At 44.3% G+C, this 27415-nt stretch overlaps 1 protein-coding gene across 6 annotated transcripts in view; it reads right to left on the reverse strand.

Annotated features, from left to right (window-relative positions):
- LOC106571893 (protein bicaudal D homolog 2) overlaps window positions 1-27415 on the reverse strand; it is a 75724-nt gene that overhangs the window by 18303 nt on the left and 30006 nt on the right. For all 6 annotated transcript variants that reach the window (XR_006759223.2, XM_014145432.3, XM_014145430.3 and 3 more), the window contains 2 exons: window positions 18833-19045; window positions 3375-3527 (listed from right to left, as the gene is read on the reverse strand). Coding sequence is in view for 5 of the 6 variants with exons in the window: in XM_014145432.3 (XP_014000907.1) it covers window positions 3375-3527; window positions 18833-19045 (366 nt within the window). In the remaining variant the exon portion in view is untranslated. The remainder of the gene's footprint in view (window positions 1-3374; window positions 3528-18832; window positions 19046-27415) is intronic.

Here is a 27415-nt window from a genome sequence, read left to right on the forward strand (position 1 = left end):
GGTTTAATCAACTAATTTTGTCACCATAAAATGAGGGCTTTTAAAAGTGCAAAATTGCCTTTTTTGTTGTCTTTTCATCTAAATAGGATTTGGTACTGTAATTGGCCAATTAAAACTATATCCTACAGGTCTTTGTTTTAAATTCATTCCTCTAAATTTAACAAACATAATCCCTTCATATAGGGCAGATGGAGAGTGTTAGCAGTTCCCACATAAAAATCTATTTCAAAAGGAAATCCCCTATTTGTAGATTCTCTTATATTTCGTGTCTGGTTTTACTCTTGCCATCAGTGTGAATGAAAATCAGAGTATTTGCTTTGCAACTCTGTGTCTCTCTCTCTCTCTTTGTGTCTCTGTGGTCTACGGAGAGGGAAAGCTAGCTATCAGAAACACACCATTTAAACTGTGTTACAATCAAGTTGCTCCCGCTCTCTCCGGGCGCAAATAGGTCTCCACATAAAGCCTAATCTCTTTATTACATCTGAGCGTGGTTTCTCTAATCTGAATTAAATCAGTGTATTCCAGGGCTTGTTTGGGCTGTGGCAGCAGAAACTGGATAATACAGGTAGAGGTCTATGGTGTGTGAACATGGAAAACTGGGGGTTGCACATAGACTGGGATGTGTAGTAGACAGTAGTGCAATGCCTTGGTTCAGAGAGCCTGCAGCTATTGGGTTAACTGAGCCTAATGAGCAGTTTCAGCTAAATGCAGATAATTGTAGTGAGGAGGGGTTCATAATGAAGTGTGAGTGGAGGAGTAGCCTGCAGAAGTGAGGGAGTACATATAAAAGGTGGGTTGATCTTTTCTAATTTTCCTTCCCATTCCCCATTCCATCTAGCCCCACCCTAATCCTCTGTTTGAGCAAGGAGACCTGTTTCTGAAGGAACATGTTCCCTTTCCTGTTCTCCTACCATCCCCCGTGCCCCACCCCGAGTCTCACTACCTCCCCCCTCTCACAGTGTAGTTGTGTTAATCCTTACCTGGGTCTGTTTGAGCATGGAGACCTGTTTCTGCAGGAACATGTTCCCTTTCCTGTTCTCCTACCATCCCCCGTGCCCCACCCCGAGTCTCACTACCTCCCCCCTCTCACAGTGTAGTTGTGTTAATCCTTACCTGGGTCTGTTTGAGCATGGAGACCTGTTTCTGAAGGAACATGTTCCCTTTCCTGTTCTCCTACCATCCCCCGTGCCCCACCCCGAGTCTCACTACCTCCCCCCTCTCACAGTGTAGTTGTGTTAATCCTTACCTGGGTCTGTTTGAGCATGGAGACCTGTTTCTGAAGGAACATGTTCCCTTTCCTGTTCTCCTACCATCCCCCGTGCCCCACCCCGAGTCTCACTACCTCCCCCCTCTCACAGTGTAGTTGTGTTAATCCTTACCTGGGTCTGTTTGAGCATGGAGACCTGTTTCTGCAGGAACATGTTCCCTTTCCTGTTCTCCTACCATCCCCCGTGCCCCACCCCGAGTCTCACTACCTCCCCCCTCTCACAGTGTAGTTGTGTTAATCCTTACCTGGGTCTGTTTGAGCATGGAGACCTGTTTCTGCAGGAACATGTTCCCTTTCCTGTTCTCCTACCATCCCCCGTGCCCCACCCCGAGTCTCACTACCTCCCCCCTCTCACAGTGTAGTTGTGTTAATCCTTACCTGGGTCTGTTTGAGCATGGAGACCTGTTTCTGCAGGAACATGTTCCCTTTCCTGTTCTCCTACCATCCCCCGTGCCCCACCCCGAGTCTCACTACCTCCCCCCTCTCACAGTGTAGTTGTGTTAATCCTTACCTGGGTCTGTTTGAGCATGGAGACCTGTTTCTGCAGGAACATGTTCCCTTTCCTGTTCTCCTACCATCCCCCGTGCCCCACCCCGAGTCTCACTACCTCCCCCCTCTCACAGTGTAGTTGTGTTAATCCTTACCTGGGTCTGTTTGAGCATGGAGACCTGTTTCTGCAGGAACATGTTCCCTTTCCTGTTCTCCTACCATCCCCCGTGCCCCACCCCGAGTCTCACTACCTCCCCCCTCTCACAGTGTAGTTGTGTTAATCCTTACCTGGGTCTGTTTGAGCATGGAGACCTGTTTCTGCAGGAACATGTTCCCTTTCCTGTTCTCCTACCATCCCCCGTGCCCCACCCCGAGTCTCACTACCTCCCCCCTCTCACAGTGTAGTTGTGTTAATCCTTACCTGGGTCTGTTTGAGCATGGAGACCTGTTTCTGCAGGAACATGTTCCCTTTCCTGTTCTCCTACCATCCCCCGTGCCCCACCCCGAGTCTCACTACCTCCCCCCTCTCACAGTGTAGTTGTGTTAATCCTTACCTGGGTCTGTTTGAGCATGGAGACCTGTTTCTGCAGGAACATGTTCCCTTTCCTGTTCTCCTACCATCCCCCGTGCCCCACCCCGAGTCTCACTACCTCCCCCCTCTCACAGTGTAGTTGTGTTAATCCTTACCTGGGTCTGTTTGAGCATGGAGACCTGTTTCTGCAGGAACATGTTCCCTTTCCTGTTCTCCTACCATCCCCCGTGCCCCACCCCGAGTCTCACTACCTCCCCCCTCTCACAGTGTAGTTGTGTTAATCCTTACCTGGGTCTGTTTGAGCATGGAGACCTGTTTCTGCAGGAACATGTTCCCTTTCCTGTTCTCCTACCATCCCCCGTGCCCCACCCCGAGTCTCACTACCTCCCCCCTCTCACAGTGTAGTTGTGTTAATCCTTACCTGGGTCTGTTTGAGCATGGAGACCTGTTTCTGCAGGAACATGTTCCCTTTCCTGTTCTCCTACCATCCCCCGTGCCCCACCCCGAGTCTCACTACCTCCCCCCTCTCACAGTGTAGTTGTGTTAATCCTTACCTGGGTCTGTTTGAGCATGGAGACCTGTTTCTGCAGGAACATGTTCCCTTTCCTGTTCTCCTACCATCCCCCGTGCCCCACCCCGAGTCTCACTACCTCCCCCCTCTCACAGTGTAGTTGTGTTAATCCTTACCTGGGTCTGTTTGAGCATGGAGACCTGTTTCTGCAGGAACATGTTCCCTTTCCTGTTCTCCTACCATCCCCCGTGCCCCACCCCGAGTCTCACTACCTCCCCCCTCTCACAGTGTAGTTGTGTTAATCCTTACCTGGGTCTGTTTGAGCATGGAGACCTGTTTCTGCAGGAACATGTTCCCTTTCCTGTTCTCCTACCATCCCCCGTGCCCCACCCCGAGTCTCACTACCTCCCCCCTCTCACAGTGTAGTTGTGTTAATCCTTACCTGGGTCTGTTTGAGCATGGAGACCTGTTTCTGCAGGAACATGTTCCCTTTCCTGTTCTCCTACCATCCCCCGTGCCCCACCCCGAGTCTCACTACCTCCCCCCTCTCACAGTGTAGTTGTGTTAATCCTTACCTGGGTCTGTTTGAGCATGGAGACCTGTTTCTGCAGGGAGATGTTCTCCTCCTCCAGCTCTGTGTAGTCCTGCAGCAGACGTGCCTCCCGGAACTTATACTCCTTGATGTCATCACGCAGACTGGTCCGTTGCAGCTCCACCACCTGGCTGTTCTGTAGGAGTGAATTACAGGGACAGAGGGAGAAGAGGAGAGAGGGATGGAAAGGGACAAAAAATAAGAAATATTGTCAGTGAACCATATTTTTGGCTTTTGTGCGAGTGTTTTAATACAGCCAATCTGGCTGGATAAGTATGTGCACCCATCTAGCCTCGCTCAGCATGTATACACTGTGTGTGTGTGGTGTGTGTGTGTGTGTGTGTGTGTGTGTGTGTGTGTGTGTGTGTGTGTGTGTGTGTGTGTGTGTGTGTGTGTGTGTGTGTGTGTGTGTGTGTGTGTGTGTGTGTGTGTGTGTGTATCTAGGCGCCAGGTTTCTCTATGGGCGTCGGGCCACAGGGTGCCTGTCTGCCAGTTCTGATTGCACCACAGCGAGAGCACCACACTTATCTCCCAGATGGTGACAAAAGCTCTGACACAGGAAGGCACAGTAAACGAGTCAGAGATCTCTCCCTGCCCCCTCCTCCTGCAGTGACAGACTGACAGGCTCAAAGCCAACAGGATCAGATATGCCCTGCAGAGCGGCAAGCCTGTGTCCTCACCGTCCCTCTCCGTCCCCCTGTCTGTCCTCCTCCACACCCCTTCCTCCCCCTCCGGTAGACTCGATCAACTCCCCTACCACCACCCATGAACCTTCCCTTGCCGTCCCCCATCACTACCCATCCCAGCCAGCCAGCCCTTATCTGACAAATGCAGGAAACCTGAGTCTGACGGTTAGGCAACATAAAAGCTTTACAGTAAGGAGATACTCAGCAAAGGGGTGTGTGGTGCTTACTCTGAATGTACACTACCATTGGCCAGTTTTATTGCTTCTTTAATCAGAAGTACAGTTTTCAGATGTGCTAACATAATTGCAAAAGGGTTTTCTAATGATCAATTGGCCTATTAAAATTATAAACTTGGATAAGCTAACACAGCATGCCATTGGAACACAGGAGTGATGGTTGCTGATAATGGGCCTCTGTACACCTATGTAGATATTCCATATAAAAATCTGCCGTTTCCAGCTACAATAGTCATTTACAACATTAACAATGTCTACACTGTATTTCTGATCAATTTGATGTTATTTTAATGGACAAAAAAATGTGATTTTCTTTCAAAAACAAGGACATTTCTAAGTGACCCCAAACTTTCGAACGCTAGTGTATGTGTGTGTGACTTTGATAGAGAGCATGTGCAATCTGTTCTCTGTAGTTATCAGTTTTGTGCATGAATGCATTGACTTTGAGAATGAGTGTGAGTTCAGCTGCGCAGTGTGCTCTCTCTGATTCTGTTATTGTGTGTGGTGTGTGTGTGAGAGAAGAGTTCGAAATGTAAACTCCGAAAACATCTTAGTAATTTGACTCATCACTTTAACACAATCAACCAATTGTTCTTTTTTACTCTCCATTATTCATCTAATACGACTTCATGCCATTATTAGCTTAGCTTACAGATAACATTACATATTCAGAGCAAAGCAAAATCCCTGGTGAAAGAAGAACATGCTCCTCATTAGCGCTGTGTAATAATTAATCACTAAGTCCAGCGCCCGATTGATACTGATGGTTGGGTGAAGGCTCATGAATATTCATGAGGCAGTGTGCATGTATAATAAGCGTGGGTCTAGTCTATAGTGCCTGTGTGAAAATTATGGTGCATTAATGAATAACGCATGATTTACCATACAAGATCAGACCTACTTTACAACTGTTGCGCCTTCTTCACCACGCTGTCTGTGTGGGTGGACCATTTCAGTTTGTCCGTGATGTGTACGCCGAGAAACTTAAAACTTTCCACCTTCTCCACTACTGTCCCGTCGATGTGGATAGGGGGATGCTCCCTCTGCTGTTTCCTGAAGTCCACGATCATCTCCTTTGTTTTGTTGACGTTGAGTGTGAGGTTGTTTTCCTGACACCACACTCCGAGGGCCCTCACCTCCTCCCTGTTGGCCGTCTCGTCGTTGTTGGTAATCAAGCCTACCACTTTAGTGTCGTCCGCAAACTTGATGATTGAGTTGGAGGTGTGCATGGTCACTCAGTCATGGGTGAATAGGGAGTACAGGTGAGGGCTGAGAACGCACCCTTGAGGGGCCCCAGTGTTGAGGATCAGCGGGGTGGAGATGTTGTTTCCTACCCTCACCACCTGGGGGCGGTCCGTCAGAAAGTCCAGTACACAGTTGCACAATGACGTGTTTGGAGGGTACTATGGTGTTAAATGCTGAGCTGTAGTCAATGAACAGCATTCTTACATAGGTATTCCTCTTGTCCAAATTGGTTAGGGCAGTGTGCAGTGTGATTGCGATTACATCATCTGTGGACCTATTGGGGCGGTAGGCAAATTGGAGTGGGTCTAGTGTATCAGGTAGGGTGGACGTGATATGATCCTTGAATAGTCTCTCAAAGCACTTTATGATGACAGAAGTGAGTCCTACGGGGCAATAGTCGTTTAGCTCAATTACCTTAGCTTTCTTGGGGACGGGAACAATGGTGGCCCTCTTAAAGCATGTGGGCACAGCAGACTGGGATAGGGATTGATTGAATATGTTCGTAAACATACCAGCCAGCTGGTCTGGCATGCTCTGAGAACGCAGCTAGGGATGCCGTCTGGGCCAACAGCCTTACGAGGGTTAACAAGTTTAAATGTTTTACTCACATTGGCCACGGTGAAGGAGAGCCCACAGGCTTTGGTAGCTGGCCATGTCAGTGGTACTATATTGTCTTCAAAGCGAGCAAAGAAGTTGTTTCATTTGTCTGGGAGCAAGACGTCGGTGTCTGAGATGGAGCTGGTTTTCTTTTTGTAATCCATGATTGACTGTAGTCCCTGCCACATATGTCTCGTGTTTGAGCCGTTGAATTGTGACTCTACTTTGTATCTATACTGACGCTTAGCTTGTTTGACTGCCTTGCGGAGGGAATTGCTAGACTGTTTGTATTCGGTCATGTTTCCGGTCGCCTTGCCATGATTAAAAGCAGTGGTTCGCGCTTTAAGTTTTGCGCGAATGCTGACATCAATCCACGGTTTCTGGTTAGGGAAGGTTTTAATAGTTACCGTGGGTACAACATCACCGATGCTCTTGCTAATAAACTCGCTCACCGAGTCAGCGTATACATCAATGTTGTTGCCTGAGACTATCCGGGACATATCCCAGTCCATATCCCTGTAGCTAAGCTATTACCTAGAGTCTAGACTTACTGGACAGTGCACTTAAACTTAGTGTTTTTCCGCTTTTCTGGTTTTCAATACTCCTTTCAGTACTGATTAACAAACTTACTGTAGATGGTAGGCTACACTTATAAAGACAGTTTGAGGCTAATAAGTAACTGAAGGGTTAGGCTCTATAATATAATGACCATAATGAGGAAAGTTGAAATGTAGAAGGGCTTTTGCCTGCTTATCTGTTAATGTAAATTACATGACCTCTGTGCTCAAGCCAGTACTTAAGCCCCGTACAAGACATTCTGACATTTAGTTGAACCATATCAACAATATCCAGCAATGTAATTCAGCTTCCCCTATACACCCCCAATTTAGCAGTGACACCAGTGACACGTTTCTCAGAAACCTAATTTGGTCAGCTGCAGGACTGCAGTCTTCTGCACACAGGGTTGAAATAAGGCCATTTTAATGGCAATGACCTACTTCTGGATTTAAGAGCACTTTCAATGGAGAGAGTTTAAGAGTAGAGTCCAGGAGTAGGATACATCTATGTTAACACCACTGAGGTCTGTGAACTGCCATGGAGTGTTTCAATTTGTCAAGGATAGACAAAATAGCCAGGTGGTCCAGGTCTCTTCAGGCCCAGGCCCAGGACCCAGGGTCAGTTGCCTCAGCTGGAGGGTCAGTGCTGTCTGGCCTTAAAGCGGCAATCAGCAGTGGAAACAATAACAAAGTGTCCCCGCCCCTGTTTTAGTAAAAAGCTGAGGGATAGGGCTGGGTAAATATAAGAACTCTCAAATTCATAGACAGAGCTAGAGATGCAAGGATATAATAAACTCGCTCACCGAGTCAGCGTATACATCAATGTTGTTGCCTGAGACTATCCGGGACATATAAATAGTTTTAACCATGTTTTGAGGCAATATGGTGTTTGTTTACATTCACTTGGTTTACAAATATCAGAGTAAAACAATCTTATATTTTGGGTTCTAATGATGTACGACAGTTGAACTAAGCTCATGAGGCATTTAAATACATTTAAACTCAGTTTGTCACAATTCCTGACATTTAATCCCAGTAAAAATCCTTAGGTCAGTTAGGATCACCACTTTATTTTAAGGATGTGAAATGTCAGAATAATAGTAGAGAGAATGATTTATTTCAGCTTTTATTTCTTTCATCACATTCCCAGTGGGTCAGAAGTTTACATACACTCAATTAGTATTTGGTAGCATTGCCTTTAAATTGTTTAACTTTGGTCAAACGTTTCGGGTAGCCTCCCACAAGCTTCCCACAATAAGTTGGGTGAATTTTGGTGTAGTGGTCTGGGTGTAGCTGGTACAGAGGAGTCAGGCGCAGGACAGCAGAGATGAGTAACACAAGTAACTTTACTCAAATAGTCCAATAACATGTCGTAATACCGAACATACATGAAACAATCACGCACAAAAACCATGGGAAAAAATGAGGGTTAAATAATGAACATGTAATTGGGGAATTGAAACCAAGTGTGTAAAACAAAGACAAAACAAATGGAAAATGAAAAGTGGATCGGCGATGGCTAGAAAGCCGGTGACGTTGACCTCTGAATGTCGCTCAAACAAGGAGAGGGACCGACTTCGGCGGAAGTCGTGACATTTGGCCCATTCTTCCTGACAGAGCTGGTGTAACTGAGTCAGGTTTGTAGGCCTCCTTGCTCACACATGCTTTTTCAGTTCTGCCCACACATTTTCTATGGGAATGAGGTCAGGGCTTTGTGATGGCCACTCCAATACCTTGACTTTGTTGTCCTTAAGCCATTTTGCCACAACTTTGGAAGTATGCTTGGGGTCATTGTCCATTTGGAAGACCCATTTGCGACCAAGCTTTAACTTCCTGACTGATGTCTTGAGATATTTCTTAAATATATCCACAGAATTTTCCTACCTCATGATGACATCTATTTTGTGAAGTGCACCAGTCCCTCCTGCAGCAAAGCACCCCCACAACATGATGCTGCCACCCCTGTGCTTCACGGTTGGGACGGTGTTCTTCGGCTTGCAAGCCTCCCCCTTTTTCCTCCAAACATAACGATGGTCATTATGGCCAAATAGTTATATTTTTGTTTCATCAGACTAGAGGACATTTCTCCAAAAAGTACAATCTTTGTCCCCATGTGCAGTTGCAAACCGTAGCCTGGCTTTTTTGGTGGTTTTGGAGCAGTGGCTTCTTCCATGCTGAGCGGCCTTTCAGGTTATGTCGATATATGACTCGTTTTACTGTGGATATTGATACTTTTGTATCTGTTTCCTCCAACATCTTCACAAGGTCCTTTACTGTTGTTCTGGGATTGATTTGCACTTTTCGCACCAAAGTACATTCATCTCTCGGAGACAGAACGCATCTCCTTCCTGAGCAGTATGACAGCTACGTGGTCCCATTGTGTTTATACTTGCGTACTACTGTTTGTACAGATGAACGTGGTACCTTCAGGCATTTGGAAATTGCTCCAAAGGATGAACCAGACTTGTGGAGGTCTACAATTTTTTTTCTGAGGCCTTGGCTGATTTCTTTTGATTCTCCCATGATGTTAAGCAAAGAGGCACTGAGTTTGAAGGTAAGCCTTGAAATACATCCACAGGCACACCTCCAATTCACTCAAATTATGTCAATTAGCCTATATGAAGCTTCATTTTCTGGAATTTTCCAAGCTGTTTAGAGGCACAGTCAACTTAGTGTATGTAAACTTCTGACCCACTGGAATTGTGATACAGTGAGTTATAAGTGAAATAATCTGTCTGTAAACAATTGTTGGAAATATTACTTGTGTCATGCACAGAGTAGATGTCCTAACCTACTTGCCAGAACTATAGTTTGTTAACAAGACATTTGTGGAGTGGTTGAAAAACGAGTTTTAATGACTCCAACCTAAGTGTATGTAAACTTTCGACTTAAACTGTATGCGTTATATTCTTCAATACTCAATGGGTATATATTATTAATTTATAAGAAAATATGTTATGTAGCAACTGCTGATTGCTCCTTTAATGAATAACAAATTGATTAAGAGGCTCCTCAAACTGATTAGGATGCAAACGAGGGTTTTGACCTTCGACCCTGCTTTCCGTAAAAGCCCACTCTGCCCTCGACCTCACTGGCCACACAGAGGTCCTCAGAGACTGCCTGACAGAAAAGGTGAGCTGTAGTTGCACAGTGGGGGTTAAGGTGGCTGTGTGCATGCCTGCCTGCCATAAAACGTGAATAACATTTACTCAGGCGAATGACGGAGCTCTCCCCTGAGGGTGTTAGTGATAGGGGCACAGGGGGTAGGAGATGGGTGGTCTGGTTTTATTTATGTTGCTACCTTTAAGGACCCTGTCAATGGAAGGTCTCTGATTAGCATGAACAGATGTATGGTTTATGAAGACCACCCTGCCCACTGCCACTATAGGGACCCACCAGCTGCCTCACTAAACACTCAAACCCACCTGACCAGGGAGTGTGTGTGCTTGGCTAATGCTTCAGATCATTCATGTTAATGTGTGTGTAAGTAGGAGTATGTAGCTGTGTGTTAGATTACGCCTAGTGTGCAGTATACTGTATGTGTGTAGGACATTTGAGTACTATTGAAAAGTCCTTGACTGGTCTAATCCTCTCTCTGTAGGGGATGCAGTGAGTGCCGCCGTAAAAGACATGGAAGCACTAGCTCAGTCGATTCTAGAGGTCAGAGCTCCTTCCTCTGAGCTGATTCAGTCATACTGGAACTATACTCAACACTTCACTTTCTCCAGCTCCAATTTCACAACTAAAACTGCCTTTTACAGCATACTGAGTCTTAACCAGCTTAGGGCTCAGCGAAGCTTTGAGTTGACGCCTAAAGTGTTTGAGCTTAACACTGCTGTCGATTAGGTAGGCTTTGAAACGGTGGTTAGACTCTGGGTTGGTCTTAGTACTATGGGATATCTGGAGTGTGTTTCTGTGAAATACCACATTTACCTTTTCCCATTTCCCAGATGGCACGAGACGGGATTACTGATATGACGGCGCTGCCTGGCTTAATTTCACTGGCTGGCTTAATTTCGCATCCCCCCTCTCCTCTCGGTGTATCCCTTTTAGAGGCTGCGTATCATATCAAACAGTCACCCTTGAGTTCTCTTTCCAGGTCAAACATGAACTCTATTAGATCTATCTATCACACGGACAGGAGCAGCCTTGTCCAGCTCCGTTTTCAGACAGAGATTGTCTAGCAACACTGTGTTGCTCAGAGCCGTAGAAAACGTAGAGTAGCCTATAGAGCAAAATGAGGAAAATTGAAATGTCCCTGAGACATGATTCAGCCCAGTACAGCTGTACTACCCCCAGGATGACAGAGGAGGATGAAGGGAATCAGACATACCATCTCACGACCCCCACCACACACATACTGTACAGAGACAATTCTATGGGAATACTATAGATCAGAAATCTTGCTGTTTTGCCAGAATCTGGGTGAAAATAGATATTATTTTATTCAGCTTGTTGCTGGGAGTGATTTTCATTCTATTCAACACCCCAGACACCGTGATTGGGACAAACACACTCAAGGTCACGTTCAAAGCTTTGAAAAGAATGCTAAAAGATCAGATCTCTAGTCTTCCCTTTGTGTGTGGTTGTGTTTGTGTTTAAGTCTAGAGGGCTGATATAGTGCATGCATGTGAATGAGTGCTGAGTGCTGATTGAATGAGTGCTTCTGTGTGTGTCCAGGGGTCATAAATGTGTGATGTACAGTATGTGCATTAGTGTGTGTGTGTGTGTGTGTGTGTGTGTGTGTGTGTGTGTGTGTGTGTGTGTGTGTGTGTGTGTGTGTGTGTGTGTGTGTGTGTGTGTGTGTGTGTGTGTGTGTGTGTGTGTGTCTGAGTGTGTGTGAGGGGAGGGGGGTCTGTGTGAGTGTGTGTTTGTGTGTGTGCACTGGAGTGTGAACTGTAGTACGTGGGCGCATTCCTAACAGCTGTTGTACAGACTGACTACCAGCCTATCGATCCAACATGAACAACCACTTTGGTGTTACTGGACGTGGGGCCAGTGTGACACTTTCAAAGCCCCGGCCCTTTAAATCAGATACGAAAAGACAAATATCATTACGAATCAATGGCAGATCTTTTAAAGGTATTTAAGAGAGCCATGCTTTAGTGACTATAAATAGCCATCAATCTGAGAGACAATCGGAACTGGGAAGGGTGGGGGATGGGGACAGGGCAAGGTGTGTTGGGCGGGGTGGGATGATTACCCAGGGAACATCTGGAGGGCTTAGTGCCCCTGGTTTCACACCTGCTCTGGGCAGACGGGGTAGGTTGGCTCCCCGTAAACACCACAAAGTCAATGTCATCAGATTAGACACACAGCTGTACAGTGTCTCCCTTCTCCTCCTCCGTCCTTCCCATTCCCCATTTCTCCCCTTCTCTCAAATCTCAATCTCCCCTTCTCTCTCTAATTCTCTATCCCTTCCCACTCTACCGCTATTTTCTTCCCTATTTTTTGTCTCCTTCCCTCCCTCCTGCTGCTCTCCCCATCACAATACAGGAGGAGATCATTCAAGGTAGAATACACCTTTATTATATTGGGTTTATGCCAGCTAATGTTTAGAGGGAAGAAAGAACCACCACCCCATCATCATTCTACAACCATTCACCATCTCCTTCAAAGAGCTACTCCTCTATTATAAAAACCCTACAACCCAACCTCTAGAACATCCATTCTTGCCCTTGAGCATTTTCTAGATCTTTTTTTCTCCTTCCCTCATTCCGTCTGGTCTATAATCCAGCTAATTCAAGAGTTATAATTGAGTTTGTGAAATTAAAGGGGCAGCTTAACGTCAGAGGTCTACCCACAGTGTCAAATGAGGCAGAAAAAACAATCATATTTCATGTCTGAATGACCAGCTCATTACTCTGATTGGCTAAGCCAGAGCTCACTAATGTAATGTGTAAGGGGGATAAAAAATGGAATGTTACATGTTATAGGTCAGACAGTTAAACATGGGAGCAGTGCAGGCTACACGACTACATGGTCTATCCCTGTCCTCTACTGTGTATCTGTAAGGGGATTTCTGCTACCATGTCTGAATAGACACTAAACAGTGTAGTGATAACGAATCCGTCTTTGTGTGGCTGTGAGTGAATTAGTTAAGTTCTTGAGCGGCTCACTATGGGAATTCTGTGAGTGTTGAAAAGAGTGCGGGAGGCAGCACAGATTCAGCCTGTGACATGAGAGCTTGAGTCTAATGGAGTCACAGTCATTACCGTGCCCATTGTATGGCTTTAATCCTGTACTGTAGCTCGCACCGTGGCATAGAAATGTGGCTTATCACTGCCCGAGGCTCTCAGTCACTGGCTGGGTGTCTATGGGCCTCGTAGATGACAGACACTTTTATATGTGACGTATGAACGCCGTATACCAGTGGTATGTTAAACAGGATCAACTGAAAGAGAGGGGGAGGGAGGAGGCTACAGGATTGAGAATGCATTCCTAGGATATCTCAGACAGTCAATCATAGACAGCTGCCATTTTAGATGTTTTATAGGTCGGAGTAGTGTATAGGCTTTTACTAGCAATAGGTTAACTGTGATGGATGATTATTGAGCATGGTAGGTCATTGAGGTGCAGTGGGGTCATTACCTCATGAAAACAAGCTCACCTTATGAACCTGTCTGACAATTATTTATCACATAAAAGACCCTCTGCATCCGATGGCAGACGGGTACTGTATCAAGACTTGTTTATGTTGTCTAGACTGCCACTTTGTAATAATAATAATAATTAATAATTGGCCCATGTAATAATTGGCCCATGGGGAATACAGTTGATTGAATTAAATTGATTTGTGAAAGCTCCCATCGTTCACCTATATTTCCAAATCTCTCATAGAGAAAAAATGTCAACAATCACAAGGCGACCCAACTCTGTCTATGGAGTCACATGACAGATCAACTGACAGACGTTTGGGATAAAACCATCCCCTTGACTAAATCGGGCTGCCAAGCATATGCCAGAAAAATAAACAAACACATCACATTTCGGAGTCTCTGTTTTCTCCTCCTCCTAACGGATTTTCATCTCCTCTTTCCACCCTCTCCCTTTCTCCCTCCATCCCTAGCTGCCTAATTTGAAACCCAGCTGACAAAGGGTTCTTTCAGAGTCCTCAGTCCCATCACAATGCCAGCCTCAGTGCCCTGGCTCCCACCCGCTGCCCGCCTTCTGCTGGCTACCTCTGCCCATAAAGTGGCAGTGGATGGGTGTCATTAGCTCCTATACATAGTGAGATGTACACTCCAACTCCCTCCATCTAGGCAATTAGCCCTGGCCGCCCACCATGCCACTGCACCAGTGTGTGTGTGTGTGTGTGTGTGTATGTGTGTGTGTGTGTGTGTGTGTGTGTGTGTGTGGTGTGTGTGTGTGTGTGTGTGTGTGTGTGTGTGTGTGTGTGTGTGTGTGTGTGTGTGTGTGTGTGTGTGTGTGTGTGTGTGTGTGTGTGTGTGCATTCACAATGAGGTTGGCACCTGCAGGCAGACAGAGCCACACACACAAGGGAACCAGTCGAGCACCGGTAACAGCACTAAACTGAAGACTGGCTCACAGCATTAATATGGTGCTAAAATCCGTATTCACAGAGAAAGAGTGATGTACAGTTGAAGTCGGAAGTTTACATACACCTTAGCCAAATACATTAAACTCAGTTTGTCACAATTCCTAATATTTAATCCTAGTAAAAATTCTCTGTCTTAGGTCAGCTAGGATCACCACTTTATTTTAAGAATGTGAAATGTCAGAATAATAGTAGAGAGAATGATTTATTTCAGCTTTTATTTCTTTCATCACATTCCCAGTGGGTCAGAAGTTTACATACACTCAATTAGTATTTCATAGCATTGCCTTTAAATTGTTAACTTTGGTCAAACATTTCGGGTAGCCTCCCACAAGCTTCCTACAATAAGTTGGATGAATTATGGCCCATTCCTCCTGACAGAGCTGGTGTAACTGAGTCAGGTTTGTAGGCCTCCTTGCTCACACACGCTTTTTCAGTTCTGCCCACACATTTTCTATGGGAATGAGGTCAGGGCTTTGTGATGGCCACTCCAATACCTTGACTTTGTTGTCCTTAAGCCATTTTGCCACAACTTTGGAAGTATGCTTGGGGTCATTGTCCATTTGGAAGACCCATCTGCGACCAAGCTTTAACTTCCTGACTGATGTCTTGAGATGTTGCTTCAATATATCCACATAATTTCCCTTCCTCGTGATGCCATCTATTTTGTATAGTGCACCAGTCCCTCCTGCAGCAAAGCACCCCCACAACATGATGCTGCCACCCCCGTGCTTCACAGTTGTGATGGTGTTCTTCGGCTTGCAAGCATCCCCCTTTTTCCTCCAAACATAACGATGGTCATTATGGCCAAACAGTTCTATTTTTGTTTCATCAGACCAGAGGAATTTTCTCAAAAAAGTACGATCTTTGTCCCAATGTGCAGTTGCAAACCGTAGCCTGGCTTTATTATAGCGGTTTTGGAGCAGTGGCTTCTTCCTTGCTGAGCGGCCTTTCAGGTTATGTCGATATAGGACTCATTTTACTTTGGATATAGATACTTTTGTACCTGTTTCTTCCAGCATCTTCACAAGCTCATTTGATGTTGTTCTGGAATTGATTTGCACTTTTCGCACCAAAGTACGTTCTTCTCTAGGAGACAGAATGCGTCTCCTTCCTAAGCGGTACGACGGCTGTGTGGTCCCATGGTGTTTATACTTGCGTACTATTGTTTGTACAGATGAACGTGGTACCTTCAGGCATTTGGAAATTGCTCCAAAGGGTGAACCAGATTTTTTTTCTGAGGTCTTGGCTGATTTCTTTTGATTTTCCCATGATGTCAAGCAAAGAGGCACTGAGTTTGAAGGTAGGCCTTGAAATACATCCACAGGTACACCTCCAATTGACTCAAATGATGTCAATTAGCCTATCAGAAGCTTCTAAAGCCATAACATCATTTTCGGGAATGTAAACTTCTGACCCACTGGAATTGTGATGCAGTGAATTAGAAGTGAAATAATCTGTCTGTAAACAATTGTTGGAAAAATTGCTTGTGTCATGCACAAAGTAGATGTCCTAACCGACTTGCCAAAACTATAGTTTGTTAACAAGAAATTTGTGGAGTGGTTGAAAAATGAGTTTTAATGACTCCAAACTAAGTCTATGTAAACTTTTGACTTCAACTGTAAGTGCAAGTATGTAGGTAATAAGTGGATCCATGTGTTCATAAAGAGGGGGCTGATACTCTTCTGTTACTGCAGACAAGACACAGCCTAAGTCAAACATAAGCTATGTTTGGAGAAAGACATCTGGCTTCCATAAAGCCAATCTTAAGACTTGTTTCAGTCGCCAGAGGCAAGTAGCAACTGGCCTATTTTCTAGAGCCTGACGAAAATTGTTAGTACTTTATTTTTTTGGCCCTAATATCTATAAGAAACGCCAGACTGAAAGCAAAGTGTGAGGATTTGATTACCTTGCCGCAGATGTGTTTCTAAACTGACGGGGTGTCAAACTCCCTTAGACAGGGAGGCCTTCAGACCCTCTTCCCTCCCAGAACCGGAGTAATCGCTAACTTGAGCAGCAAAACGCTGTCGCAGAGCTTAACTAAATCTGATGAGTCCCAACATGGAGGGATTTGGGGAGAGGGTTTAAACAAGGAAGGGAGAGAGTTAGCGGGAGAGAGGTTGGGAGAGAATGAGGGGGAGACAGAGGGAGAGAGAGAGGGCTCACAGCATGCTTTAATGATTTTCTGCTAACAAAATAAAACTCTGAGAAATTAATTTGTTTTTATTAAATACATTTCACATGAGAAGGAGACACAGGAACAGTTTTTAGGCTTATGGAGGTGAGGTACCACTGTATTGTCATGCCCTTCTTGTAAGTATATACCTTATCCTCTCCCTGCTCAGCAGCCGGTGTCAGAAATCCCTCCTCATTATTTCACCCTTAATACCTACTACTAAGAGAACACAGCCCTTCAGATCAAACAGGACAATCTAAAAGTGAGAGCCCCTCTCTTTCTTCCCTCCTTCTCTCCTTCTGTCTCTCCCTCTCTTTCTGTCTCCCTCTCGTTGTGTCAGACAGCCGGGCTCAAAAGTTCAAAGCTAACCACCTCCCCAAGAGGGGCCAGGCCCCCTTTCAACATGCCGGCCCCTCTCGTTATTTCAATCTCTTCATTGCTGGCTCAGCCCAGACACACACAGGCACACATACGCACACACACACATACACGCAGTCCCCGCTAATGAGGCTAATTAGGCCTGAATGTAAATGACATTTAAAAACAAAAGAGAGCACAGACGATACAGGATGCTATTATGATGATTGGGGATGTATGACCTGATGTCTCTGAGACAATGTAGGTGTATGTGTGTTAGTAGGGCAGTGTGTGAGGGGATGTCTCTGAGACAATGTGGGTGTATGTGTGTTAGTAGGGCAGTGTGTGAGGGGATGTCTCTGAGACAATGTAGGTGTATGTGTGTTAGTGGGGCAGTGTGTGAGGGGATGTCTCTGAGACAATGTAGGTGTATGTGTGTTAGTAGGGCAGTGTGTGAGGGGATGCGAGTGGTGTGTGGCATCTCACTGGCTCTTATCTGGCCCATAGCGGACAAGAGGGCAGGCGGGTGGCACGGCTGGCGCTCTCAAGCCAGGGAAGGATGCCAGATCTGATGTGAGAGGAGAGGCACGCCAGTGACGCCAGGGCTAGCCGATGGGCACTGCTGATAATCTCAGGACATAGTGCCTGTACTCTGTGTAATGTGCACTAGTGCCACAGCATTAATGCATTACTAATGCAACAATTAACCTATAACCATAATATATGCATAATGCCTGATATGCCTAGTTTGCCTATAGTAGCAATAAGCATTTTTTTTGGGGGGGGGGGGGGTGATCAGCTTCAATATTGCAAATAGATTGTGGCTTCTATCAATGTAATTGTCTGCATCATTTCCAACACCCCATACAACAACACGAGTTTTAATGACTCCAACCTAAGTGTATGTAAACTTCCGACTTCAACTGTATATAACATTCTATTGGTTGCAAGAATTTTGTATAATCATTTACGTAGAAAAACTCTACGTTTTGAATCGATGTGCCATAGAATTGTAAAAAAACAAATCTCTTCCTAACTATTTTGCAATTTGTATGGCACAGCTGTAAATTCTTTGGTCCTTAAATTAAATGAAACTGGTATACTTTTTTATTTATCACAATTTTCTCTAACCAAGAAGTAGTTGTTAACCTTTCCCTTCATCACGCCACAGCAGAGACAGACCGTTAAGTTTCCCCTGCTCTCTCCTTCTGTAATTTTAGCCTCGCCCAGATCCCCAGGGATGCAGAGACAGGACCACATCAGTACGACAGCCATTATGGCGCTCGTTCAATCAGCCTGATCTGTGCCAGTTCACCACAGGGGCTGAAACTATCAGGGTGTGATTAGTCCTGCCTGGACACGCCAAGCAGAGTTCTACCACTAGCACTGGAGTCAGGCAAGTCTGGAACTGTAGTCTAGTATCCACAGGCAGGGTATAAATAAACAATATCTGAATGTATAGCAAATTTGTGTGGGTGTGTACATTGCGCAAGTGTCGCCAAGTATAGATAATTGGGAAAGCTTCAATGCTAGTACGGGTACGTGTGCGCACATACATATCTGCAAAGTCGAAAGTGTGTGTGTGGGTGTGTGTATGTGCAAGTGTAATTTTGTTTACATACATGCACATATAATAGTCTACAATAGGATCTGATCTCATATACCCAGTCTATACCTATTATCAAATCGAATCACAAATGGTCCAAAAAACATTTCACATAATTTAGCAGATGCTCTTATCCAGAGCAACTTACAGTAGTGAGTGCATACATTTTCATCATACTGGTTGAACCCACAACCCTGGCAATGCAAGCGCCATGCCCTACAAATCCAGTATTTAACTAGAATCTAGATCAAATCAAGATAGGATTACAATGTGTCTTTTGTGAATATAGTCTACACCTGTCCAGAAAATATAATCTTAGGTATTTTAATACCAGCTGGGGTATTAGTCTGTATGCAAACTCGTATCTATAGTAGGATGTGGCAACTGAATCTGTTCTATCTCCCGCTTTTTTTCTCATCTTACCTCTCTCATCTCTTGGGCGATGGAGGCCAGGCGTTCGTTCTCTGACTGGGTGTTGGTGAGGACATTACGGGCCTGGCGGAGCTCCGTCTGCAGCTCCAGGACCCGCTGCTCGTAATAGGCCTCCTTACACACCGCCTCCTGGATCAGAGACTCCTCCCTGCTCTCCCCATCTGCAGCCACCTTCTTATGGTTGGAGTAGGCTTGTCCAAATGCCTGGAGAGAGAGAGACAGGAAGGGAGAGAGGTTAGGGTTTGGTAAATGCAGTGGAAAGGCTACTGTAGGCATATGTTTGAGAAGAGCACATGCATGTGAACACTATTTCAGAGAGTTCCAGCACGTAGGATTTACTCAGCTGATCTCCTGAGCTACTTTTCCCATTTGGAATTTCATCCATTTTGAAATGAGCCTACTTGTTCAGCTGAGGTTCAGCTGGGGACAGAACCAATTAAACAGAACAGAGAGGAGGAGAGTGCTGTCCCAAAAACTCTCCCTCCTAAAATAGTATATCCTGGAGAAATATCCTCTCAGTCATAACAGTTCCCACCTGGACGCCATCCTCCTCCTCTAACACCTCTATTCCAAATCATCCAAATTCCCCAGATTGACAGCCGTTTAGAAAGGGAAGATGTCTCTACTGAATACAAGCCATCTGAGAGAGGGCTTGTATTGTCTAATCCCTTTTTGTCTCTTTGCTGCTATAATGGCCCTTAGTCAATAATGGCGTGTTTCACTTCACTAATAATTGTTCCTCTGTCAGGACTTTTTTCTGAAATGGACCATGAGGCAGCCCTATCACAGTGCCTGGTCAGAAATTTCTGGCCACACAGAGAGACTCTAGGTTTCACTCTCCCTCTCTCTCTCCCTCGCTCTCTCTCGCTCTCAGAATAATCACCCTCTGATTACAGATTTAATTTCCAATCCCCCAGTGATCCATTTGATGGAGATTTTAATTTCACATTTTGTCTGTCAGCTGGACTACAATCCCTATGTCTGTTTTCACCTGAGGCTATCAGACATCTGACCTTGCTTTTAGCTCCTCTCACTCTCTCTCTGACCCTGACACGCTCTACAGTACACACTCTACAGTACACACTATAAAGTACACACTATAAAGTACCCATCCACGTGACTGTGGCCAGATGAACTAGTTTGTATTGCGTTTCAACATAATCCCAGTAATTCCTTCCTTTAGAGCAGGGGTATTCAACTCTTACCCTACACGGTCTGGAGCCTGCTGTCCCTGTTTAGAGGGGAAGAATGAAAAAATGCAGTTGAGTTTGAGGGCTTTAGAGAGAATAAAGGAAATCTGCACTTTAAAATTACATTTGTGAAATTGAACTATTTACAGACAGAGTAAAAATAAAAATCTGGGGCAGAACTAGTTCAGTGGGTTACAGCCAGGCATGAAAATGACATCATGTCTCGTTCATGATGGACATCTCACATGATGGAGAAAGATATAGAGATTGCAGAAAAGCAGATAGAATAAACATGATCAGAAAAACATTCCAGCTGAGAACAACAGTATGCTTTCACTGGAAGCTTGGAATGACTCTAGAATGGTGGAATGGTTCTGGCTGTAGCATGGAAAAAGGAGTCAAGGATCTCAGGCCACCTAGAGAACACCAATCTACACACAGGCTAGCACTGTGGAGCATTGGCTAACGCACTCATCCACAGGTCTGGAGAGCCTTATGGCGTTGAAGAATGTAAACATAGGACTCATGGAGTTTGAGGGCTCATATGAACATGCCCCTACATGCCCCTCTGAAGGCCAGCACTGTGTTCGGTTTCCACACAGACTCAACACTGCGCCCAGAGACCTTGGGATACCATAACGGGTGATAAATGACCAAGCTTGTACTACGTCGACAAACTGCATCCACACGCTTTGAGTGCTATCACACACCACATGTGCCTCAAAACGAGCTCCCGTCCACCCAAAGCTCAACCCACCAAAACAACCGCATCCACTCTTTGATTAAATCGTCATTAAGAGAAGGGATTAACCCAATCAGAAAGTAGGGGAATCCTATCACAATAATCTGGATTGTGGGGGGGGGGGGGGGGGCTCTAGGGGGCACGGTCAGGCAGGCTTCAAGTGGAGGGCACCGAGCCGAAATCCGCTGACCCAAGCCCCTTAATCTCATTCCCTATGTGTGGGGTAACTTTTGGGGGATGGGGAGGGGGGAGCGCAAGCAATCCATAAACTTAACGCGGCACCCCTGACACACAGCCAAAAAAAATCACTAACGCAGCACCATATGTTAACTGTGAGAGGATGTGAGTGAGAATTAGCATATTGCGATATGGCTAATAAAAGGGGAATTCATGATAACATACATACAGTTGAAGTCGGAAGTTAACATACACTTAGGTTGGAGTCCTTAAAACTCGTTTTTCAACCACTCCACAGATTTCTTGTTAACAAACTATAGTTTTGGTAAATCTACTTTGTGTATGACACAGATAATTTTTCCAACAATTGTTTACAGACAGATTATTTCACTTAAAAGTCACTGTATCACAATTCCAGTGGGTCAGAAGTTTACATACACTAAATTGACTGTGCCTTTAAACAGCTTGAAAAAATCCCGAAAATGATGTCATGGCTTTAGAAGCTTCTGATAGGCTAATTGACATCATTTGAGGTAATTGGAGGTGTACCTGTGGATGTATTTCAAAGACTACCTTCAAACTCAGTGCCTCTTTGCTTGACATCATGTTAAAATCAAAAGAAATAATCCAAGACCTCAACAACAACAAAAAGTTAGACCTCCACAATTCTGGTTCATCCTTGGGAGCAATTTCCAAACGCCTGAAGGTACCACGTTCATCTGTACAAACAATAGTACGCAAGTATAAACACCATGGGACCACGCAACCATCATACCGCTCAGGAAGGAGAGGCGTTCTGTCTCAGAGATGAATGTACTTTGGTGAAAAAAGTGCAAATCAATCCCAGAACAACAGCAAAGGACCTTGTGAAGATGCTGGAGGAAACAGGTACAAAAGTATCTATATCCACAGTAAAACGAGTCCTATATCGACATAACCTGAAAGGCCACTCAGCAAGGAAGAAGCCACTGCTCCAAAACCGCCATAAAAAAGCCAGACTACAGTTTGCAACTGCACATGGGGACAAAGATCGTACTTTTTGGAGAAATGTCCTCTGGTCTGATGAAACAAAAATAGAACTGTTTGGCCATAATGATCATCGTTATGTTTGGAGGAAAAAGGGGGAGGTTTGCAACCCGAAGAACACCATCCCAACCGTGAAGCACGGGGGTGGCAACATCATGTTGTGGGGGTACTTTGTTGCAGGAGGGACTGGTGCACTTCACAAAATAGATGGCATCATGAGGATGGAAAATTCTGTGGATATATTTAAGAAACATCTCAAGACATCAGGAAGTTAAAGCTTGGTCACAAATGGGTCTTCCAAATGGACAATGACCCCAAGCATACTTCCAAAGTTGTGCCAAAATGGCTTAAGGACAAAAAAAGTCAAGGTATTGGAGTGGCCATCACAAAGCCCTGACCTCAATCCTATAGAAAATTTGTGGCCAAAACTGAAAAAGCCCGTGCGAGCAAGGAGGCCTAAAAACCTGACTCAGTTACACCAGCTCTGTCATGAGGAATGGGACAAAATTCATCCAACTTATTGTGGGAAGCTTGTGGAAGGCTACCTGAAACGTTTGACCCAAGTTAAGCAATTTAAAGGCAATGCTATCAAATACTAATTGAGTGTATGTAAACTTCTGACCCACTGGGAATGTGATGAAAGAAATAAAAGCTGAAATAAATAATTCTCTCTACTATTATTCTGACATTTCACATTCTTAAAATAAAGTGGTGATCCTAACTGACCTAAAACAGGGAATATTTTCTAGGATTAAATGTCAGGAATTGTGAAAAACTGAGTTTAATGTATTTGGCTAAGGTGTATGTAAACTCCCGACTTCAACTATATGTATGTAAGGAAGGTGACAGCTGACTTTAAGAGAATGAATCAGTCGGATATTTGTGGTAACGCAGAAACGAGCTACAAGCTCTAGCATGTTGAAAGGGAATGGGAGAAGACAGAACCCACTGGAGATTTGGCCCTATGAAGCCAACAGGGTCTGATTCCAAATGAGCCCATATATTATGGGATGGATCTAACCAGACTTCCTGCTGGGTTCTGATCCCTATAGGCCCCAAGGCAGACAGTAAAGCACATCATCACAGTTAGCTTCATCATCTTGTGATGTTCTGGGGAGGGGGTTGATGTTGTGTCATCTCTGGTCTTTCTCTCTCTGTCTGCTTCTCTCTCTCGCTCTCTCAATTGTTCAATTCAATTCAATTTGAGGGCTTTATTGGCATGGGAAATGTATGTTTACATTGCCAAAGCAAGTTAAATAAATAATAAACAAAAGTGAAATAAACAATAAAATATTAACTTTAAACATTACACTTCCAAAAATTCCAAAATAATAAAGATATTTCAAATGTCATATAATGTACAGTATCTATAGAGTGTTGTAATGATGTGCAAATAGTTGAAGTACGAAAGGGAAAATAAATAAACATAAATATAGGTTATATTTACAATGGTGTTTGTTTTTCACTGGTTGCCCTTTTCTTGTGGCAAGAGATCACAAATCTTGCTGCTGTGATGGCACACTGGTATTTCACCCAATAGATATGGGAGTTTACCAAAATTCTTTGTGGGTTTGTGTATTTGTTTTGTGGTAATTTTAAATGTAACCTTTATTTAACTAGGCAAGTCAGTTAAGAACAAATTCTTATTTAAAACGACAACAATGACATAATATGGTCATACATTTGGCAAGAGGTTAGGAAGTGCAGCTCAGTTTCCACCTCATTTTGTGTTTTGCCAAATTGAATTACACACTTGTTGTTTGTGTACATGGATTTTATAATGTCGTTGCACACTCTTGGCATTCTCTCAACCAGGTTCCTCCTGGAATGCTTTTCCAACAGTCTTGAAGGAGTTCCCACACATGCCACGAGTTTGCGAAGCTGTCATCAAGGCAAAGGGTGGCTACTTTGAAGAATATCAAATATAAAATAGATTGATTTGTTAAACACTTTTTTGGTTACTACATGATTCCATATGTGTTATTTCATAGTTTTGTTGTCTTCACTATTATTATACAATGTAGAAAATAGTAAAAATAAAGAAAAACCCTTGAATGAGTAGGTGGGTCCACACTTTTGACTGGTACTGTAGTTTTAATCTGTAGTTCGAATCAGTTTTTTTCCCCCCCGGTTGCCAAATGCTAAACAAACAAAAATTCCTTAACAAAATCATGTGTACATGAAGTCATTATTGGACAAAAATGTTCACGTTAAATCCATGTATGATTAACATGAAGCATCAGTTGTGTGTCCCAATCTTTATATTACTTTCGCTCTGGTCTTCCACAACATGCGGGAGGATACAGCTCAATAGCTGCTCTAACTGCGACGTGAATAGTCTATCCACGGTATAGCCTCCGTCTCCCATAATCTGCATCGGATGAGCACATAAATGCTGCTGCTACCCACAGAATGTTTTTCAGAGATCTCAAGTTATGATGCTGCATGCATTTCATCAAACAACCAATAATAAGGCATGACTGTGTTTGGTTCGGACTGCGTTCTCACCTGCAGCGAACCGCACCATGGTACGAACTGAACCGGACCAAGACCGCCCGTTCTGAGCGAACCATGGTGCATTGTTTAGTGGGCTTCCAAGTGCAGATAGTGTTCACACCAGTCAAAACGAACAGAACTAAGGGACTTAAAAACTTCTTCGGGATCGGTGTCCCTTTCATGGGACGGTTGAGCTAACATAGGCTAATGAGATTAGCATGAGGTTGTAAGTAACAAGAAAATTTCCCAGGACATAGACATATCTGATATTGGCAGAAAGCTTAAATTCTTGTTAATCTAACTGCACTGTCCAATTTACAGTAGCGATTACAGTAAAAGAATACCACGCTATTGTTTGAGGAGAGTGCACAATTTTGAACATAAAAAGTTATTAATAAACAAAATTAGGCATATTTGGGCAGTCTTGACACAAAATTTTGAACAGAAATGCAATGGTTCACTGGATCAGTCTAAAACGTTGCTCATACACTGCTGCCACCTAGTGGCCAAGATGTATATTGCACCTGGGCTGGAATAATACATTATGGCCTTTCTCTTGCATTTCAAAGATGATGGTACAAAAAAATACAAAAGAACGTTGATTTTTTTCTTTGTATTATCTCTTACCAGATCTATTGGGGTAGATTCTCCTACATTCCTTTCACATTTCCATGAACTTCAAAGTGTTTCCTTTCAAATGGTACCAGGAATATGCATATCCTTGCTTCAGGGCCCGAGCCACAGGCAGTTAGATTTGAGTATGTCATTTCAGGCGAATATTTAAAAAAAAAAAAGGGGTGGATCCTTAAGACACCAGAGTGTGAATAGCCCTCAGTGTCCGTATTAAGAACGTGTCCTGATAATAGTTATTCCCCTGTAATCTGACAATACAAACACCACAGAGTGTTAGGGTTCAAAGGTCACTGATTAGAGGACAAGGCCTATCAGGACTGAAAAGGAGCTAGCGTGTATGTCAGTCAAATCTGTTATATGATCCTAGACAGCTCCTGGTCAAAGTCCACCTGCTTAAAGCTATACATCAGCTCAGAGAGCAGGTTAGAGTAAGGTTCAAGGGAGGGTCAGGTCAAAGAGTTCAACCTTGTTCTTCTACTCCAACAACCATCATCGAGCTGACAAGGTACAAATCTGTCGTTCTGCCCCTGAACAAGGCAGTTAACCCACTGTTCCTAGGGCGTCATTGAAAATAAGAATTTGTTCTGACTTGCCTAGTTAAATAAAGGTAAAATAAAATTAAATCCCCCATCCAGCCACCCACTCACACACCACATTCCTCTAAACCTGTTATCTTCAACCTTAAGAAGCTGAGCCTGTGATGCCAAACTAAACCCCAGCCGCATGAGATATTCTATTTTTTCCCCCTCATGTTCCGATGCGAGAGAAGCAGGCGTCTTGTTAGAGGGGTTTGAGCAGGGCCAACCCTGTGGGTAAACGAGGGGAGAGATCCTCCAGAGATCCAGCAAGACCTTCCGAAGCAGAAGATCAAACTAGCAGAAGCTAAGCCCAATCTTCTCCGTTCTCTGCTTCTTGGTGTGTGTGTGTGTGTGTGTGTGTGTGTGTGTGTGTGTGTGTGTGTGTGTGTGTGTGTGTGTGTGTGTGTGTGTGTGTGTGTGTGTGTGTGTGTGTGTGTGTGGTGTGTGTGTGTGTGTGTGTGTGTACACTACTGCGGTCCACTGAGAAAGGCCTATGGTGAACTAATCGATGCCAGATAGTAGTTTAACATTTTTTATTTTTATTTTATTTTATTTCACCTTTATTTAACCAGGTAGGCAAGTTGAGAACAAGTTCTCATTTACAATTGCGACCTGGCCAAGATAAAGCAAAGCAGTTTGACACATACAACAACACAGAGTTACACATGGAGTAAAACAAACCTACAGTCAATAATACAGTAGAAAAATAAGTCTATATACAAAGTGAGCAAATGAGGTGAGATAAGGGAGGTAAAGGCAAAAAAGGCCATGGTGGCAAAGTAAATACAATATAGCAAGTAAAACACTGGAATGGTAGATTTGCAGTGGAAGAAAGTGCAAAGTAGAAATAGAAATAATGGGGTGCAAAGGAGCAAAATAAATAAATAAATAAATACAGTAGGGGAAGAGGTAGTTGTTTGGGCTAAATTATAGATGGGCTATGTACAGGTGCAGTAATCTGTGAGCTGCTCTGACAGCTGGTGCTTAAAGCTAGTGAGGGAGATAAGTGACATAACATTGCCTCAGGACCAAACCCTGTTAGAGCCCATTCTATCATGATCAATCCCATTTGGATTTGGATCAGCTTCCTCCAATCTCTGACCTTGTGATGATCTGACCCCTTAAACTCAATTTTAACCCCACACTGCTATCCCCCCATTTTCCATCACAAATAAACAGAAAACAAAATGGCCCTGAATGAAAAACAGCGGGAGAGAGAGAGAAGAAAAAGACAGAGACAGGGAAAGGCAGAGAAAAGGCCAAAGTCTTTGTTTGGAACCAGACAGTAGAGCGCTGCACTTTTCGTAATGTCACACGACACACAGTGAGGTAGCTAATGACCAGAGAGAGGGGTTATCTGGCCCCTGCATTGCAATCTTGAATTGGAAGGGATGGATGTGAGTAGCATACTGATATGGAGACTAGCCAGTCAGCACACGCAACACAAACAAACTGCAATACTGCAGGAAATAACACAGAAATTGCATGGGCTTCACAAGCTCAACAACAAACCAAAGACTGTTCAATGTGATAGTATCTCTGTGCCAGATTCTGATAGCTAAAAGAATGGTATGCACCCTGGCTGTTTCAGATAGGACAGGATTGGGCACGCTCACTGGGCATCCGCTACAAGACCATGGTGATTGCCTACGGAGCTGTGAAGGGAACGGCACCTCCATACCTTCAGGCTCTGATCAGGCCCTACACCCAAACAAGGGCACTGCGTTCATCC

The sequence above is a fragment of the Salmo salar genome, chromosome 15, assembly GCF_965601325.2.
Source record: "Salmo salar chromosome 15, fSalSal1, whole genome shotgun sequence".
Classification (NCBI taxonomy): domain Eukaryota; kingdom Metazoa; phylum Chordata; class Actinopteri; order Salmoniformes; family Salmonidae; genus Salmo; species Salmo salar.